At 41.8% G+C, this 17,416-nt stretch overlaps 1 protein-coding gene across 1 annotated transcript in view; it reads left to right on the plus strand.

Annotated features, from left to right (window-relative positions):
• Positions 1–17,416, plus strand: part of SV2C (synaptic vesicle glycoprotein 2C) — a 247,845-nt gene that overhangs the window by 210,667 nt on the left and 19,762 nt on the right. Inside the window, exons 5-10 of the mRNA XM_068533498.1 lie at positions 3,840–3,973; positions 4,458–4,547; positions 9,507–9,617; positions 10,068–10,156; positions 13,089–13,247; positions 16,066–16,199. Of these exons, the coding sequence (XP_068389599.1) occupies positions 3,840–3,973; positions 4,458–4,547; positions 9,507–9,617; positions 10,068–10,156; positions 13,089–13,247; positions 16,066–16,199 (717 nt within the window). The remainder of the gene's footprint in view (positions 1–3,839; positions 3,974–4,457; positions 4,548–9,506; positions 9,618–10,067; positions 10,157–13,088; positions 13,248–16,065; positions 16,200–17,416) is intronic.

Below are 17,416 nucleotides of genomic sequence, written 5' to 3' on the forward strand. Positions count from 1 at the left end.
AGAGTTGGGGATCAGGCATGGCACAGTCAGTCCTGGCTGGTCTCTTCTACTTCTTTAGTACTGATTTGAACTGTATCTCAAACTTGGATGTTAGAAATTTACGAATTTGCTCTCTTTGTTTTCATGGACCCGAATCAGACAAGAAATTTATCAAGGGCTCTTAAGAGAAGACTCCTTGGGATAGGTACCTCCACCCCTTCTGTACTCCCTCTACACTTCCTTTAGAACCTGTTCTAGCATGAGTCATACTATTTATCATGTCTGTTAACACATCTGCCTCTTCTTCTGTACTTTAACTCCTTGAGGGCGGAAAGTATGTGTTAGCCTCTACATCTCAGCACTGTGGCACAGAGAGGCACTCAATAAAAGTATGAATGAATGAGCAGAAAGTAAATTAAGGTATCACTAGGCATTAGGGAAGTGCAAATTAAAACCATGGTGAGATACCACTACACACCTATAGAAGGCCAAAATTTAACCAAAAAAAAAAAAAAAAGAACTGGCAAAAAGGTGGTGGGAAGTGTGTGAAGAAGCTAGAACTCTCATATACTAGTGGTAGGGGGGCAAAATGGTACAGCCACTGTGGAAAATAGTTTGCAGTTTCTTAAAGCTAAACATATACCTATTAAATGATTCAATTTACCCAGTCCTAGGTATTTACCCAAGAGAAAGGGAAAACTTTGGGATACACAAAAACCTGTCTGAAGTGTTTATAACAGCTTTATTTATAATCCCCTAAAAATGGAAAAATTCCAGCTGTCCTTCAGCTGATGAGTGGGTAAACAAGTGAAATATCCACACAATGAAATGCTACTCAGCAATGAAAAGGAGCAAACTATTAAAATGTGCAGCAGTCTGCATGAATGCATTATGCGAAGTGTGAGAAGCCAGATTTTAAAAGCTGCGTACACTATAAATCCATTTATATGACATTGTGGAAAAGGCAAAACTATAGAGACAGAGAACAGACCAGTGATTGCCAGGGGTTAGGCATAGAGGAGGGGTTGACTCCGAAGGGGCAGCAGGAAGGAATGTTTCGGGGTGATGGAACAGTCTGTATCCTGATTATGATGGTGGTTACGTGACTCTGTACATTTACCAAACTCATAGAACAATGTAACTTGAAAAGTAATAATAAATTTTACTGTATACAAATTGCAAATTTAATTTGAAAAAGTAAATCAAAGTTGTTTTGCTGTTTAGTGTGGATTCAGAAAAAATGTCAAAACAGAAGTAGCCTGCAGCGATTCTGTACATGTTCATGTACACATGTAAACACAAAAGGATATGCTTGTGTGTGTGTGTGTGTGTGCACGCGTGCATTTAACAAACATTTAAAGAACACTTCCTATAGACCAGGACTTGCTATAGGCACTGGGGTTATATTGATGAGTAACAAAAGCAGAATTCCTGCTTTCATGGTGTGGAAAGGCATAGACAGTAAACAAGTAAACAAATCAATGAATTCACAGCTTTAGATAGCAGTAAGTGCTGTGGAGACAATAAAGCAGGTCTTGATGATAAGAGTGGGCTTGGGTGTTCGGGCCTCTCTGAAGAGATGACCTTAAACTGAGACCTGGAAAGTATAAAGGAGGCATGCATGTATGCAAATACTCAGGCAGAGCACTCCAGGCAGGGAAAACGTCAAATGCAAAGACCCCAAGGGGACTCCTTTGAGGACAAGAAATACTGAAAAATCCTCTCACTTCAAAATTCATAGAAAGGCTGGCTGACATACAACCTCCATCCTTTCAGTGCATGGCTGGGCTTCCTAGGAAATAAGGCAAAGCCCCTAAAATGGAACTAAGCTTTGTGTATTCAGAGAACTTGAAGCAAGTCGGTGGGATGGACCAAGTGAAGGAGGGGACCAGCAGTAGATGAGCTCAGATACGTAGGTGGGGATCAGTTTCTGTTGGCTCCAGCATTTTTTTTTTTTTTTAATTTATTTTTGGCTGTGTTGGGTCTTCGTTTCTGTGCGAGGGCTTTCTCTAGTTGCGGCAAGTGGGGGCCACTCTTCATCGCGGTGCGCGGGCCTCTCACTATCGCCGCCTCTCTTGTTGCGGAGCACAAGCTCCAGACGCGCAGGCACAGTAGTTGTGGCTCACGGGCCCAGTTGCTCCGTGGCATGTGGGATCTTCCCAGACCAGGGCTCGAACCCGTGTCCCCTGCATCGGCAGGCAGATTCTCAACCACTGCGCCACCAGGGAAGCCCCGGCTCCAGCACTTTTAAAAAAGAATTCCTTTATATAAAGCTCTTAGATCAAATGTGAAGTGAACAAGGTATGTTTTCTTAGTTCCATCATATGATTTCCTCTGTTTTGGATATTTGAGACGTTTGAACTTCTGCTACATAAAACATTGAGACTAGACATCCCCTCCTAAAGTTTATGTTGTAGTTAATTTAGCAGTCCACATAGTCCTCAGGTATTAAATCCCCAGAAAATGCTTATGAATCTAAGATTGATGTAGCATGTTTATATGATGTAGGTGTTTATATGATTTATCAACAAAGTCTGTGTTTGAGTAAGCATAGACATGCGGACATGTGTGGTATAAGATTCTGCCTCAAATCCCGGTGGAGAAGGTTTTGGTGTATAACTTCAGCTGTGTGGCCTTGAGGAACTCATGTCACCTCCAGAATCTCACTTGGCTCCTGTGCAAACAGTGAGTGATTATACTACTCTCCCAGGGATGGAATGTAGACTATCTGACTTTTGCTCACAGCAGCCTTCTAAATACCAAGCATTGCAAAAATTAGAATTTTGCCTCACATAATTAATCTATGCCTCCATAAATCTCTTCTCTGTTTCCAATTAGATTTGATGTGCTTCATTCTTTCTCCTTTAGAATCATGGTGGAATTTTGCTTTCAACCATTTTACATTCATTCAAATATTGGTTTTCTTTTAGTTCTTGAGAGATTTCCATCGGTATCCCATTTGCTTGTTTTCATTATATTATAATAAAAAACTGTTTAGAAATTTAAAATTCTCTTGATCTAGTGTATGGCATGTGCGTGTGGAAGGGTTGGCAAATGCCAGTTCTTAATCATTGCACTGGTCAGCATGCTGGCAGGAAACCAGTGACACCCTCAGAGGGGGTCGCTGAAAAGAGCTACATGGGAACAGTTAAGAGAAACCAGTACAGAATAATAAAGTACCTCGGAGCTAGTAGCAGAAGGGCATCCTGTACCCACTTATGCCTCAAAGGGCAGGGAGAGATAGGGATTGCCAGAACCTGATAAGAGCTGTGGTTTCACGAGAAGCTTCCAGGGAATGAGCACACCCACTGTCAAACCTCCACGCAGCCAGGAGGAGGGGAGAAGGGAAGCAAGGGGAATAAATATCCTGCACCCTGCTGCCACCCTCTGTTCTCCTGCCGGTGCTTCCTTTATTCAAACCCAACTGGAAGCTGGTGGGCAAGGGGGCCAGTTGGTATGGTCCATAGAGGGCCATTTCCTGGCACACAGCAGAGACAAGAGTACAGAGTGATTTGGAGGAGCAGACAGAAGATACCCAGCCCAGGGGTCTGCTGGAAAAAGCACTGTCCCAAATTCATTTACCTTGGCCTTTGGAGTTTGGTTGTTCAGAAATACACCGCATCCGTAGGTGCAGTCCCCTTTGATTCCAAGCATTTTTCTTCCCAGCACTGCTGTTGGCCGTCTTCAAGCTGAACTGGTCACTGTGGCTAATGCCCATATCAGCTTATTCTTCTGGGGGTGGTAAGATTTGACTGTGAATCAATTTGAGGTGTGGACACTCACAGTGACGTGGGGACCTCGCTGTCCCAGCAGGCAGTCTGGAGAGGGCTCTCCTCACCCCTCCTGTCTTCCTTTTCCAGGATGGAGCTTCAACATGGGGTCCGCCTACGAGTTTCATAGTTGGCGTGTGTTCATCATCGTCTGCGCCCTCCCCTGTGTCTCCTCAGTGGTGGCCCTCACGTTCATGCCTGAAAGCCCACGGTTCTTGTTGGAGGTAACGCTCATCATTACAAATACGCAAAGAAACCGCATACAGTGGAACAAGTCCCTTCCAAGTCTAGGAAAGTATGTTTGCCTCTTCGGTGGTACATTTTTCCTTCCTACTACGGAACCACGGAGGGTTTGTTTCATGGGGTCATGCTTTCGACAACCAGCATGTGAAAAAGCTGCCTCGTGGCCAGAAAGCACTAATGTTCCTCCTCAAGCAAGTCATTTCCCTCAACGAAGAGAATGTGGCTTCTTGTTTTATAAATGAACCTTACTATCCAGAGGTGCTACGTCTAGTTAGAGGCACATCCCTTGAGCTGCTGATGCACTCAAGGATATCCAAGTAGCCTGTGTGTTCCAATGGGACGAACCTAAATGCATTTGCACCGTTAACACCCAATTGGATCTGACAATACCACATGGTTATTGGAAAATCAGGGAGTGTGTGTGTTTCACCTCCTGGCCCTTCACTGTCTACTCATGTTTCTTAGGTTGGAAAACATGATGAAGCCTGGATGATTCTGAAGTTAATTCATGACACAAACATGAGAGCACGGGGTCAGCCTGAGAAAGTCTTCACGGTGAGTACTTCTTCTCAGTGAATCCTCCACACCAGAGGTCGAGAAACCTTTTCTGAAAAGGCCTGGGTGTAAATGGTTCTCTCGCCGCACCAGCCGCTCGTCTTTCATACTTGCCGTTTTACCTATGCCTGCCGCGCTGCTGTTGTATGTGCTGTTCCCTCTGCATGGAATGTTCTTCCATCCTCTAGTTATAAAATTTACTCTCAATGGGAAAACTAGTCTAAACTAATGAAAATTGGATGCATGGAATTTTTTGGAAAGAACAATGGTTTTTTTCCCCAGCACCTCCACCAAAATAAAAAAGAACTGTGGTTTTTAAATCCTTTGATATAGGCAGCATAGACAAAAAATGTTTTGTCTAAAATAGGTTTAAAGGGGATATAAGCAAGATCTTCAGTGTCTTATAAATAATATCAATTATAGTTCTTAAAATAAGTAAAATAGTTCCTGATTAAACAGTCCCCTGAAATCTTATTTATTCATTTCATTTTTTAATAGGAAATGGATTTTTCATAGTGTGAAGATAGACTTCAGTCTAGCCTCTGTTCAAATTATCACAGATTCTCAATTAATAAAAATTTTTTCTGCAGTGTAATGGAGAAATGAAGATCAATAATGGATGTCCTCCACTGAGGCCCTGGGAGCCTTTGAGTAGGACCTTCTTTTGAGTAGATTAACAATAAAGGAAGAGTTTTGGTTTTTTTTTTGGCTGAATCCCACGGCATGCGGGATCTTAGTACCCTGACCAGAGATCAAACCCGCGCACCCTGCAGTGGAAGCGCGGAGTCTTAACCATTGAACCACCAGGGAAGTCCAAGAATTTTTTTTTAAATAAATTTATTTATTTATTTATTTTAAATTGATTTATTTTATTGATTTATTTTTTTGGCTGCATTGGGTCTTTGTTGCTACGTGCAGGCTTTCTCTAGTTGTAGTGAGAGGAGGCTACTCTTTGTTGCGGTGCGCGGGCTTCTCATTGCGGTGGCTTCTCTTGTTGCAGAGCACGGGCTCTAGGTGCGCGGGCTTCAGTAGTTGTGGCTCGTGGGCTCTAGAACACAGGCTCAGTAGTTGTGGTTCACGGGCTTAGTTGCTCCGCGGCATGTGGGATCTTCCCGGACCAGGGCTCGAACCCGTGTCTCCTGCATTGGCAGGCGGATTCTTAACCACTGCGTCACCAGGGAAGCCCCAAGAATATTTTTAAATTAAAGGATCATAAGGCAAGACGAATCTTGAGATGTCATTTAGATACTCAGTGTCCCTAACCCTTCTCAGCTAGATGAGGATAAACCCTTTATCCAAGACTTCTGAGAAGGTGTCTCTGTAGGGCCTCATTGCCCTGCTAACCTGCTTTTTCTTCCAGAAGGTCTGAGTTACCAAGTTCACTCATGGTCATCCACGTTAATATTACTGTATAAAGGTTAAGTGGGAATAAGGTGGGAACACTCTAAAAGAATGGGTAATCTCAAAGTCATTTATATGTAACTTTCCAAGTCATTACATGATTCCACCGTGACACATTTGTCTTTTTCCTTGTTATATCTATTGATACAATACAGTGAATTCACATGCCTTCCTTCTCTCCTTTTTAAGCTTTTCTTCCTATGTGCCTACTTTAAATATTGTTTTTCAGGGCTTTATTTGCAGCTAACTTCCGTTTTAACCCTACTCACTCTCCTTCGCTTATCTCAGCTACTTCCTAGATCTCTCTCTCCTAATGGACAAATCTCCTGAGCTCCAGACGTGCATGTTGAAGGGCTTTGTGGCCATACTCCTATGTACCATAGGCCCTTCAAATTCTGAATTTCTAAATCTGAACTTCTCACCTTAAGAGTTTCCAAACCTCTTCCTTGTCCAAAATTCTATCAGCAAGTACCACCAGCACCACCCAAACCAGAACCCTGAAAACTATCCTATTTCTTTCTTTCCTTTATCTCCAATATGTCCAAGAAATCACTGTGTCCTATTATCCGCCATCCTAAATATCTCTCATTATTGTCTCTTACCTTTCCACCCTTCCTGCCACTGATTTGGTTCAGCCCTCCTTACTCACTGCCCTCTGCCCTTGCACTATTCTTCAGGAATAGCAAATGCTATGTAGTTTCCAGTACACTCTTTTCTCTCACACCTCTGGACATTTACACATGATATTCCTCCCACTTGGAATGCCCTTCAAGTAGTTGACACACATGGCAAATGACATACTTTTCCATAAGCTCCAACTCAAAGTCCGCAGTCCATGAAGGCTTTTCTCTCACTCTCAGGTCAACTTGGGTGTTCTGTACAATACATCTCTCCCATCTGATATAGATTTCCGTTAGAGTACTTTCTAATTTGTATGGTAATTGCTTGGATGGTGTGATGTTTTATGTTTGCACCTCCAGGGTCTAGTGCCAGGCCTGGCTCCCCATGGGTGCCAGTGAAAGAATGCACAAACATTGATGAGTGGAGAAGAAGCCTCCCAAAAGTAATATGTCAAGTCAGAATGGCTATCATCAAAAAGAATACAAATAACAAATGTTGGCGAGGATGTGGAGAAAAGGGAACCCTCGTACACTGCTGGTAGGAATGTAAATTGGTATAGCCGATGTAGAAAACAGTATAGAGTTAACTCAAAGAACTAAAAATAGAACTACCATATGATCCAGCAATTCCACTACTGGGTATGTATCCAAAAAACCCAAACACACTAATTTGAAAAGATACATGCACCCCAGTGTTTATAGCAGCATTATTTACAATTGCCAAGGTATGGAAGAAACCTAAGTGTCCATCAACAAATGAATGGATAAAGAAGATGTGGTATGTATATATAATGGAATATTACTCAGCCATAAAAAAAGAATGAAATTTTGCCATTTGCAGCAACATGGATGGACTTGGAGGGCATTATGCTAAGTGAAATAAGTCAGAGAAAGACAAATACTGTATGATATCACTTATATGTGGAATCTAAAAAATGCAACAAGCTAGTGAATATAACAAAACAGAAACAGACTCACAGCTACAGAGAACAAACTAGTGGTTACCAGTGGGGAGAGTTAAAGGAGGAGGAGCAGTATAGGGGTAAGAGAAAGAAAAGGGTTATTATGGGATTATATGAAATCATTTGTGTGAAACTTTTGAAAATTGTAAAGCACTATAGAATTTAATGAATCTTTCATTCAATACAAAAAAAAAAAAAAAAAGAAGAAGAAGAATACCCCTGTGATTTAAAGAAAGGAATTCTGGAATATCACAAAATAATGCCTACATGGATGATTTGGAGCTGACTCTATTTGGAACCCCAGACATTAACTCAGACATTATTGTCATTAAATATGGACATCTTTGTTTACATAACCATGAAGAGGCTACTGCCCACCTGGTGTAATTTGAAAGATACCGAGGGTCCCCAAGTCACCTCTGTCAGAAGCCAGTCTTGGCACCTGGCATCTCATGATAGAAGTGCTCCTTTGGATGTTGGCAGACTCTCCAGAAAGATCTGTTCAGAAGTTATCCCTGGCAGGGATAACATGTGTACACATTCCTGTGTCCTCTCTCAGGTGTATCAAAAGCAGGTAGATGTTGACTAACGGGGTCAGATGGGACAGGTCCTCAAAGGAACCATGCTTTTTTTTTTTTCTCTCTCTCTCTTTTCAGGCTTCATTCTCTGTGTTGGAAGCATTGCTTCTCCTGACTCTTCGTTCTTTTCCTTAGCAAAAGGAGGCTAGTTTAAGTCATGGATACAGCTTCAGGCTGATCCTCCATCATTTCTTCCCCTTCTAACCTTGAAGAGTCCGTGTTGAGGCTTGTAATTGAAGCTCATTCACTGGACCTCACCTCATGGTCACCTGCGGGTACTTGCTGACCAGGCAGTGTCAGGGGCTGTGGGAGAAGGAAGCAAGGGTCACAGGGATGCTCTAAGAATGGAAGTTTGATGGGAAAGCTTTAAGAACTATGTTTAGGGGCCAAATTCATCAAATAAGTAGATTCCAAAGAAAAGTGTGTTCAATCATTTTAGTCTAAGCAAAGTAATTCTTAATCCAGAAGTGAACCTATCTGGATGTTTAATCTGCTAATGTATGCCTTTTTTAAAAAAATTATTTTATTGAAGTACAGTTGATTTACAATCTTGTGTTACTTTCTACCGTACAGCAAAGTGATTCAGTTATACATGTATATTCATTCTTTTTCATATTCTTTTCCATTACAGTTTATCACAGGATATTGAATATAGTTCCCTGTGCTATACAGTAGGAGTTTGTTGTTTGTCCATTCTCTATATAATAGTTTGCTTCTACTAATCCCAAAATCCCAATCCATCCGTCCCCAACCCCCTAATGTATGCCTTTTTACTAGTGATTCAGAGAAGGGTATTTTGTTTTCATATTATTCCATTACTACTTACTCTTCCTCCTCTTCTTTATGGTATTCCCTCCCATTTGTTCTTTTTTTTCCCCGTTCATTCTTTAGTCAGTTCTTTTGAGTCTGTGTACTTGCACCAGTGGTCTTATATATGTATGGATACCTGCTTGTGTATCAAATACCTGCTTCCTTTTTGCTGGAGTCAGCTTTCACTCCTTTTTTTTTTTTTTTTTTTTTAAGTTATTTATTTATTTATTTATGGCTGTGTTGGGTCTTCGTTTCTGTGCGAGGGCTTCCTCCAGTTGCGGTAAGTGGGGGCCACTCTTCATCGCGGCGCACAGGCCTTTCACTGTCACGGCCTCTCTTGTTGCGGAGCACAGGCTCCAGACGCGCAGGCTCAGTAACTGTGGCTCACGAGCCTAGTTGCTCCGCGGCATGTGGGATCCTCCCACACCAGGGCTCGAACCCGTGTCCCCTGCATTGGCAGGCAGATTCTCAACCACTGCGCCACCAGGGAAGCCCAGCTTTCACTCCTTTAAAAACAAATTGTAAGCCTAAACTCCGCCAACTTCAGAGAAGAGAACTCAACACTTTGCCCTCTGTTGCTCCTTACAGGTAAACAGAATCAAAACCCCAAGACAAATAGATGAGCTGATCGAAATCGAGAGTGACACAGGAACATGGTACAGGAGGTGTTTTGTTCGGATCCGCACAGAACTGTATGGGGTAAGTAACAAGCCCGTCCTGACTTGCTGGCCGACTTGGTACTTGAGGTTAGTCGGAAACAGGATTGACTGAATCTGTCCCATGAATGGGGTTCTTCCCCCTTCTGCCCAGGACACCCGATTCCTAGAGTAGGATCAGGTAATAGGATCCCCTTGGGATTAGCGGGGTTACCAAGACATTCCCTCTTTGGGGAGGGAAGGTATTAGGCAAGGAGTCCTGGCAGTGATGGGGTACACTGATGTCTTGAGTTACTTTGTCCATTGGAAGCTGATAAATAAAAATTCCAGAAACCAAAAATTTGGTTTCCTATAGCCTTTAGCTGTTACATTGTAAGTTCAAATGAATCCAGCCCAAAGAAAACTCAACATTTTTTATAATTTGTTGGAGGGGGTTGGGAAATGCGTTGACTCGGTAACTGCCTAAGAAAACTAACTCTCTAATATTTCACAGATTTGGTTGACTTTTATGAGCTGTTTCACCTACCCAGTCAAGGACAATACCATAAAGCTTACGATTGTTTGGTTCACGCTGTCCTTTGGGTAAGTGATATCTAAATTCTTGGTGAGTGAAATCTTTAAATTTCCACACTGTAACTCCCAACCATGCTGCTTTTTTTCTTATACTGTTTGATGCTGTTAACCTCTACGAAAGAATTTATTTTTTCATTTTCCATTTGCTGGCAGTTACAGTTTTTATCACCCAGTCATTTAATTTATGCTGTCATAATGCGGGGGTGGCAAAACCAACAGTGTCTGGAAAGTTCGATAAGCCCGTGAATGGTTTGCCCCCATGATTTCTCCACCCTCCTCTCCTCACTGGCGCGGTCCCAGCCCACCGGCCTCTTTGCTCTTCCTCAAATGTGTCAGAACTTTCTTGAACATGTTCCATCTCGGGCATTAGTCCTGCCCCCAGACATGGCCTGGCTCATTTCCTCTCCTCCTTTGAGTCTTTCCTGGTGTGTCACCTTCTCAATGATACCTCCCGAAGCACCTTTTTAAAAACTGCAGCCCCTCAGTACTCCCGATCCCCTTCTCAGCTTTATTATTCCCCATCGTACCTTCTATCATCTTCTAATAGACAAAAAGCTTTTCCATTCTTTAAAGAATAAAGAAAGCTCTGTCTTCCTCCTCTGGAAGCTCTGTGAGAACAGGGATTTTAAACTGTTTTGCTCATGGATATATGGCCCTGGCACATAATAAGTGCTCAATAAATAGTTGTCATCGAATGAATAAAACCACCATATATGTGTTCTAAGAAAAGAGGAGGTAGGGAGAACATTTCAGAATTTTAGTTGCAAATGGTTGACATACTCACTTTAGAATATGTGTATACAACTCGATTTTTGCCTAATTTATTGTTTTTTAAAAGCAGGTAGATAATACCCTACACTTTCAGGTCAATAGGCTCTGGTAGAGCCCAATATTTATGCTGCAAGTTCCATGTCTTAACATCCCTAAATGAAAACCAGTGAGTGATGGCAGATGACCAGCCTTTCCCAGTGCTGTGAGTTGTAGTAAAGGGAGAGACCAGGAAGGTAGGGGTTGTTCTGCTGTGTGACTCGGGGACACTACCAAGTTTTAGTTCCTTATTTCGAAATTGACAGGGTTGACTTAGAACATGTAAAGTAACTCCCACTCAAGTTCTAAAAAAAACATTGATCTATGAAGGAAGAGAGGGCTGAAAATTAACGAGTATTAAATGCCTACTATGGGGCTTCCCTCGTGGCGCAGTTGTTAAGAATCCACCTGCCAATGCAGGGGACACAGGTTCGAGCCCTGGTCCGGGAAGATCCCACATGCTGCGGAGCAACTAAGCCCGTGCACCACAACTACTGAGCCTGCGCTCTAGAGCCCGTGAGCCACAACTACTGAGCCTGTGCGCCACAACTACTGACGCCCACATGCCACAACTACTGAGCCCACGCGCCTAGAGCCCATGCTCCGCAACGAGAAGTCACCCCAATGAGAAGCCCGCGCACCGCAACAAAGAGTAGCCCCTGCTCGACTCAACTAGAGAAAGCCCGCACACAGCAACAAAGACCCAACGCAGCCAAAAATAAATAAATAAAATAAATAAATTTATAAAAAAAAAAAAAAAAAACTTCGTCTTTTGAGTACTCACTATGTGCTAGGTACTTGGCATTCCATTTAATCCAAGCAACTACCCAGGAAGGTGGGTACTATCATCATTCCGATATTAGAGATGGGGGGGATAACTGAGGCTTTTATAACTTGCCCAAGATCACACAGCTGGTAAGTGGCAAGGCCAGGATTCAAACCTAGCATGTCTACCTGCAAAAGTTATGCTCATAACCACTTCTTTCCCTGCGTAGCTCAGTGTAACTAGGGATAAGCTAGAGCAGTGGTTCTCAAACTTGAGTGTGCATGAGAAGAGTTACACGAAGGACTCCATCCCACAGTTTCTGATTCAGCAGGTCTGGATGAGGCCTGAGAGTCTGCATTTCTAACAAGTTCCCTGATGATGTTGATGCTGCTGGCCCAGGGACCGTGCTTTGGGTGGGAACCACCGGTTTAGAGCAGCATTGTCAGGTAAAAATATGATGTCAGCCACATGTGTCATTTTAAATGTTCTGGCAGCCACACTTAAAGAAAAAAAAAAGAAAAGGAAACAGGTGAAACAAATTTTAATAACATTTTATTTCACTCATTTTGTCCAAAATATTATCATTCTGACATTTAATCAATATGAAATGATTAACAACTTTATTTTACATTTTTTTTCCCATAAGTTTTCAAATCTGGTGTTTCATACTCATGGCACATCTCATTCAGACTGGTCACATTTAACTGCTCAGTAGCCACATGTGGTTAGCAGCTGCTGTTATGAAGATCACAGCAGTATGACTGAGCTGCAAGCTGTTAGGATAACACACCAGAGGCAAGAGGCAGAAAGTGGGCAGTAACCTGGCTTTTCCAATGAATAACTTAAATGGCCTTTTTCCCAGCCTTGAACTTCTTTGAGCGTGGGCTCTGCCCCCAGGCTAGCAGTACCATAGTAGTGTAGGAACCAAGAAAGTTTGTCCATTAATAAAGAGGTCATTTTTTAAGGGCCCTCACAGTCTGGGGACCCAAGGAGTTTGTAGCTTCAGACTAGGAGATGGGGTTCTTCAGTGCAGCCTAGGGGGATGAGAAAAACATCAGGGCCAGGATGCCATGTGCTGGTGTAGGATGGGGTTCTTATGCATGTCTCTTCCCAAAGGAAGGGTTCAGGAATTACAGACCTGGGGTTCTCCAGGGAAACCCAGGCCATCCCTCTAGCGTGATTGTTGCAGACTTGTGATGAGGAGGAGCCAGTGAGATTACTGTTTGATGGTTCATAATGCTACAGGGGGCGGGTCCTAATCAGCAGTGCTTCTCCAGAAACCACTACCTCTCTGAAAATGACAGGGAGATGGTCATGGCCACTAGGGTGTCGGCACCTTTACAAACTCACATTTCTTTGTCTTTGCAGGTACTACGGATTATCCATTTGGTTCCCTGATGTCATTAAACATCTGCAGTCGAATGTGTTGAAAGATGTAGATGACCCGACGGGAAAATTTTCAAATTTAACTACTAACTTTACGACGGCAAATAAGATTGTTACTGGACTGGAATGGGACAATGGCAGGTCCAGAAACTTTTAAATCATTTCATTTCCTACCTGGTCTCAAAAATGTATTTCTTATTAGCCTTCATGGCACTAAAATATGAATAGTTTTTTTAGTTTGTACATGTAGTCATTTTCAGACTGAATTTAAATACTTCCAAATGGCCTTTAAAGAAAAGGTACACGTATATCAGTTATCAGTTATAACTACTTCTGAAACTGAGCTGCTTCATATTTATAAAGAAATGGAATTGACTGGTGTGAAAAGAAAATTCAGAGAGGCCTTGGAAAGCAAGCAAAATAAGTTATGGAAGAGAAGAGTGAAGATTATGAGAAAATAAGATAGGTTATAGCATTATTTAACTCAGAGAGGAAATCTGACCTGTAATCTCATGCCTGTTTTCTGTCTCTGGAGAAGAGGACCACTTTTCAGATTTCCTTCCTTCTCCACTATGCTGAATCAAGAATTGGGGTTAAGTTGTATCAGGAAAAGTTTCAATTAGAGAATAGGAATGATTCCCCAAAGTTAAGAGCTTTGAAAATATGGAATAAGTTAGCAAAGGACATTTTTGAGTATGGAGTCTGAAACGCCTCTTGATGAGGAGAGAGAAGTGACTCCAAAGGTGGTTGTGGTTTATTTTTTCAGAGAGGGAAAGGGGTAGACAGGGTCCTTATTTCTACCCATTATTTGTTATCTGAGCAAATAATTGCTGGTGTGAGTTCCTGTTGGTTTACATCATTCTTAGGAAATTCTCCCAGTTTCAAAATTAAACTCTAAAAAAATAAATGATCAAAGTTTCCCTGGGCAAAAACTAGTTTGGAAAGATGAAAAATAATTCTGTGGGATGCTTATGATTTGTGTAATGAAAAGGAGAGTTACCAACCCGGAGATAATTGTTTGGATCAGCAATTCAGTGAGAGGCCTAATCCATATAGGATGACCTTCACTCTCCCACAGAAAATAATGACTTGAATCTGTACTTGCTTCTCCGCAGAAACCTTAGAGTCAAGTGCTTTATAATTCTAGCATGAAAATTGACTTAATTACTTAAAAGTTATTGTTACTCCATTAGAAATTTCTAATATGTTTGTGCCTCTGACAGTCATATTTCTAATAAAAAGTTCTAAGCTGGATATTCAGTCATCACGGAGAAATTTTTTACTTTGGCAATGTAATGATTAATAGTTTTAATAGTATTAAAGTCCTTCTAAAACATATACATTTATTTTAGAAGGCGATAGAAATTGTTTTCTTTTTTTTGTCTTTCAGGGAAATTTGAAATACCACTAGCTAACTCATTTTTTTAAAATAGTTTTCCTATTCAGCATTCTAAAATGACGATCCTTTATATACTGATAAGGAATGACCTCCGAAGTAGACTCTGAGGAGAACAAAGCAAGGTGTAGAATAGTGTCCTGTTCGCTAGCACTCTGTATACAGAATGCTCCCGGAAGAGCATACGAGAAACTGACAATAGTGGTTATCCCTGGGAAAAAGAACTAGGTGGCTTGAGGATGGGAGACAAAAGACTTACCTTTTCCTTTTTCAACATTTTGAATTTTGCACCATGTGTACTCTGTGCATATAGTATCCATTAAAAAAAAATTGTTTCCCCTTTCTAAATTCAGTTTCACTTCAGAAAATTAGTGATTTTCTTAAAATGTGCCATTCTTTACCCTCCTTTAGTAGATAGATTTATGGCTTAGATGGTTTTACTCTGGACTCCTAGAGTAAGGGTTGAAATAAGATTGTTTTTTGAGGAGGTTGGTCTCATAGGCGCTTAGTGCATTTTGAGCGGACAAATGCAGTCCGACATTAGGGTGAGGATGATTTTCAAGGTACTCGATAGTGAATTGCTTTTAAGTCAGCTCACTTGCCTAGGAAGATCAGTCCCTTTCTGCTCTCATAAGAGTGGTATTTGGTGTAATAACTTCTTCCCCAGGTGAATAAGCATTTTCCTCTCGGTGACTGGCTAAGTATACACTCGTAGTCTCTTAATAAATTACCGAGACACAATGATGAATATGTATCCATGTCTCCCAAGAGTCCTTATCAACACTGAATATCTGAGCCATAGACTCTTCTAAGATGTTAGGATCATTGTGACTATTATCATCTCGCCCTCCCCCTTTACATCACCCAAAAATGGATCTGAGCAAGTTTCATCATTCTACGCATTTCCAAAAATAAGCAGGGCTATGGTCGTTCTACTTGGTACCTCTTAGCGATGAGAAAAAAAATATTCTTGGGAATGACTGTAAGCTATGAGTTTCTTGACCCCCAAGACAATCATTCCTCACATAAATGATTCTCCCATCCTCTCTTCAAGATAATTGGAAGTGCCTACACTAGAATGAAGAAGCTTTGGGTTTTCAGCTTGGGAAATAGACTTTCATTAAAAGTGAGCATGGAAGCACATCCTCAAGTCAGAGCTATTAACCCCAAATAGAGAATTTTCAAATAAAGGCATGTGTGAAGGAACAAGAGGATAGGATTGAAAAATAAAGAATCAATAGCCACAGGTAATCTCCAAACTCAATACCTTCAACTATATACCCTACAAAAACTTTTACCAACATTGCCAAAAGCTAAATGAAGTTATTTTGAATGCCATCTCTTCTTCTGGTAGAAAGTAATATTGGTGAGCAATGAGATAGCCAAAGGACAGGCCACCTGAGGAAAAAGGGGAAAAGCTAGGAGCTTAGAAAATCCAGAAGCCAATGTCCTTTATAATTAAGAGAGTCCATAGTGGGACCTCACATCTCTAAATCTGTTTGACTTAGCTTTCAACTCTGATAGACACAATCATCAATATGAATCTTTTTGTGTGTTGGGCAGATTCGAAGGGATCAGGCTCAGATCCATAACTTTCAAAGATTCGGTTTTTAAGTCCTGCACCTTTGAGGATGTGACTTCAGTCAACACCTACTTCAAGAACTGCATGTTTATTAATACTGTTTTTAACAACACAGGTAGGTGTGCCACTTAACCCTGCCTGGGGCCTCTTCACAGGCCCTAGTTCTTGGCAGAATCGTGATACTCATTTGGTGATAGGCGTGGGCATAGGCTTAAGGGGGAAGTGAAGGTTGAAGTACAAATGAACGGACTCCCTCCATCAGGTCGGATCAAAGTTGAGCTTGTATTGACTGTCTTTGTCACATTTAATGCGGATGGAGCTTGCTGAGTTCAGAGTTGGAAATACAAAATCCTTTGGTGAATAATTTTTAAAGCAAAGAATTAACCCGTGGTTTGTTTGTTTTGATAATCCTGATTTCAAAATCTGGTGTTAGCTTAAGTGAGCATGCCTGAACTACAAATCTACAGAGATGGACGAAACATGCTCAGTCAGATACAGTCTTTTAGTCCAGTCCATTTAATGGAGCCTGGAAAACTCCCCAGGGAAAAAGAGGAAGGGCAACAAACATTGATTGAACACCTACTATGTGCTGGTTCCTACCTCAGGTTATCAGACACTCATTATCTTGTTTAATTTTCACAATAGCTGAGGCTTAGAATGATGCAGTAATTTGGCCACAGTTGTAGAACTAGGAACAGCTGCCATTGGAGCCCAGGCTCATCTGATTGCAAAGCCCAGGCCTTGCCACCGACACACATTGGTCCGTCTGTCCCATGAGTCCAGACTAACAGCCCGACACTGGCAGGAGGGTCAGCTCCATCCCATTGCCAGTCCTGCCTTCTTGGTGATCAGACAGGAGCCAGCTCTGCATAGCTCCAAGTGAGAGTGGAGTCAGAGGCCTCGGGGTTTGTTTAAACAGTGCTCTCAGTGTCTTCCAACCCATTCAGCCTCAGAAGACCAGCTTTTTAGGCACATCTTGTTCAGCGAGGATGACAGCCGTTTTGATTCTCACTGCCTTTTAGCAGAGCCCAGCATCATCTGTAACCCCTTTCGGCTAGATCCAAGTTCAAGAAAAAAAAAAATCAGCGGCGAATGCTGGTGACCTTCCAATGAGGCTGACTCAGGTTCCTCGGTGGGTTCCTCCACTTGAGCCTTCTCTTATAAATTCAGCCTCAAGGACCCAAGGAAAGTCCTGTTCCTTCTCCCTGCCTCAGAGCCCTATAAAATGGCAGTAGTAAGGCCGATTCATCCGCATTTTGAAACAAATTCTTTTTGTAATGGAAGCTTTAGTACTCTAATGATAGTCCTTATGTAACATGATAATTAGAACAA

This window comes from Eschrichtius robustus, chromosome 2, assembly GCF_028021215.1.
Source record: "Eschrichtius robustus isolate mEscRob2 chromosome 2, mEscRob2.pri, whole genome shotgun sequence".
Taxonomy (NCBI): domain Eukaryota; kingdom Metazoa; phylum Chordata; class Mammalia; order Artiodactyla; family Eschrichtiidae; genus Eschrichtius; species Eschrichtius robustus.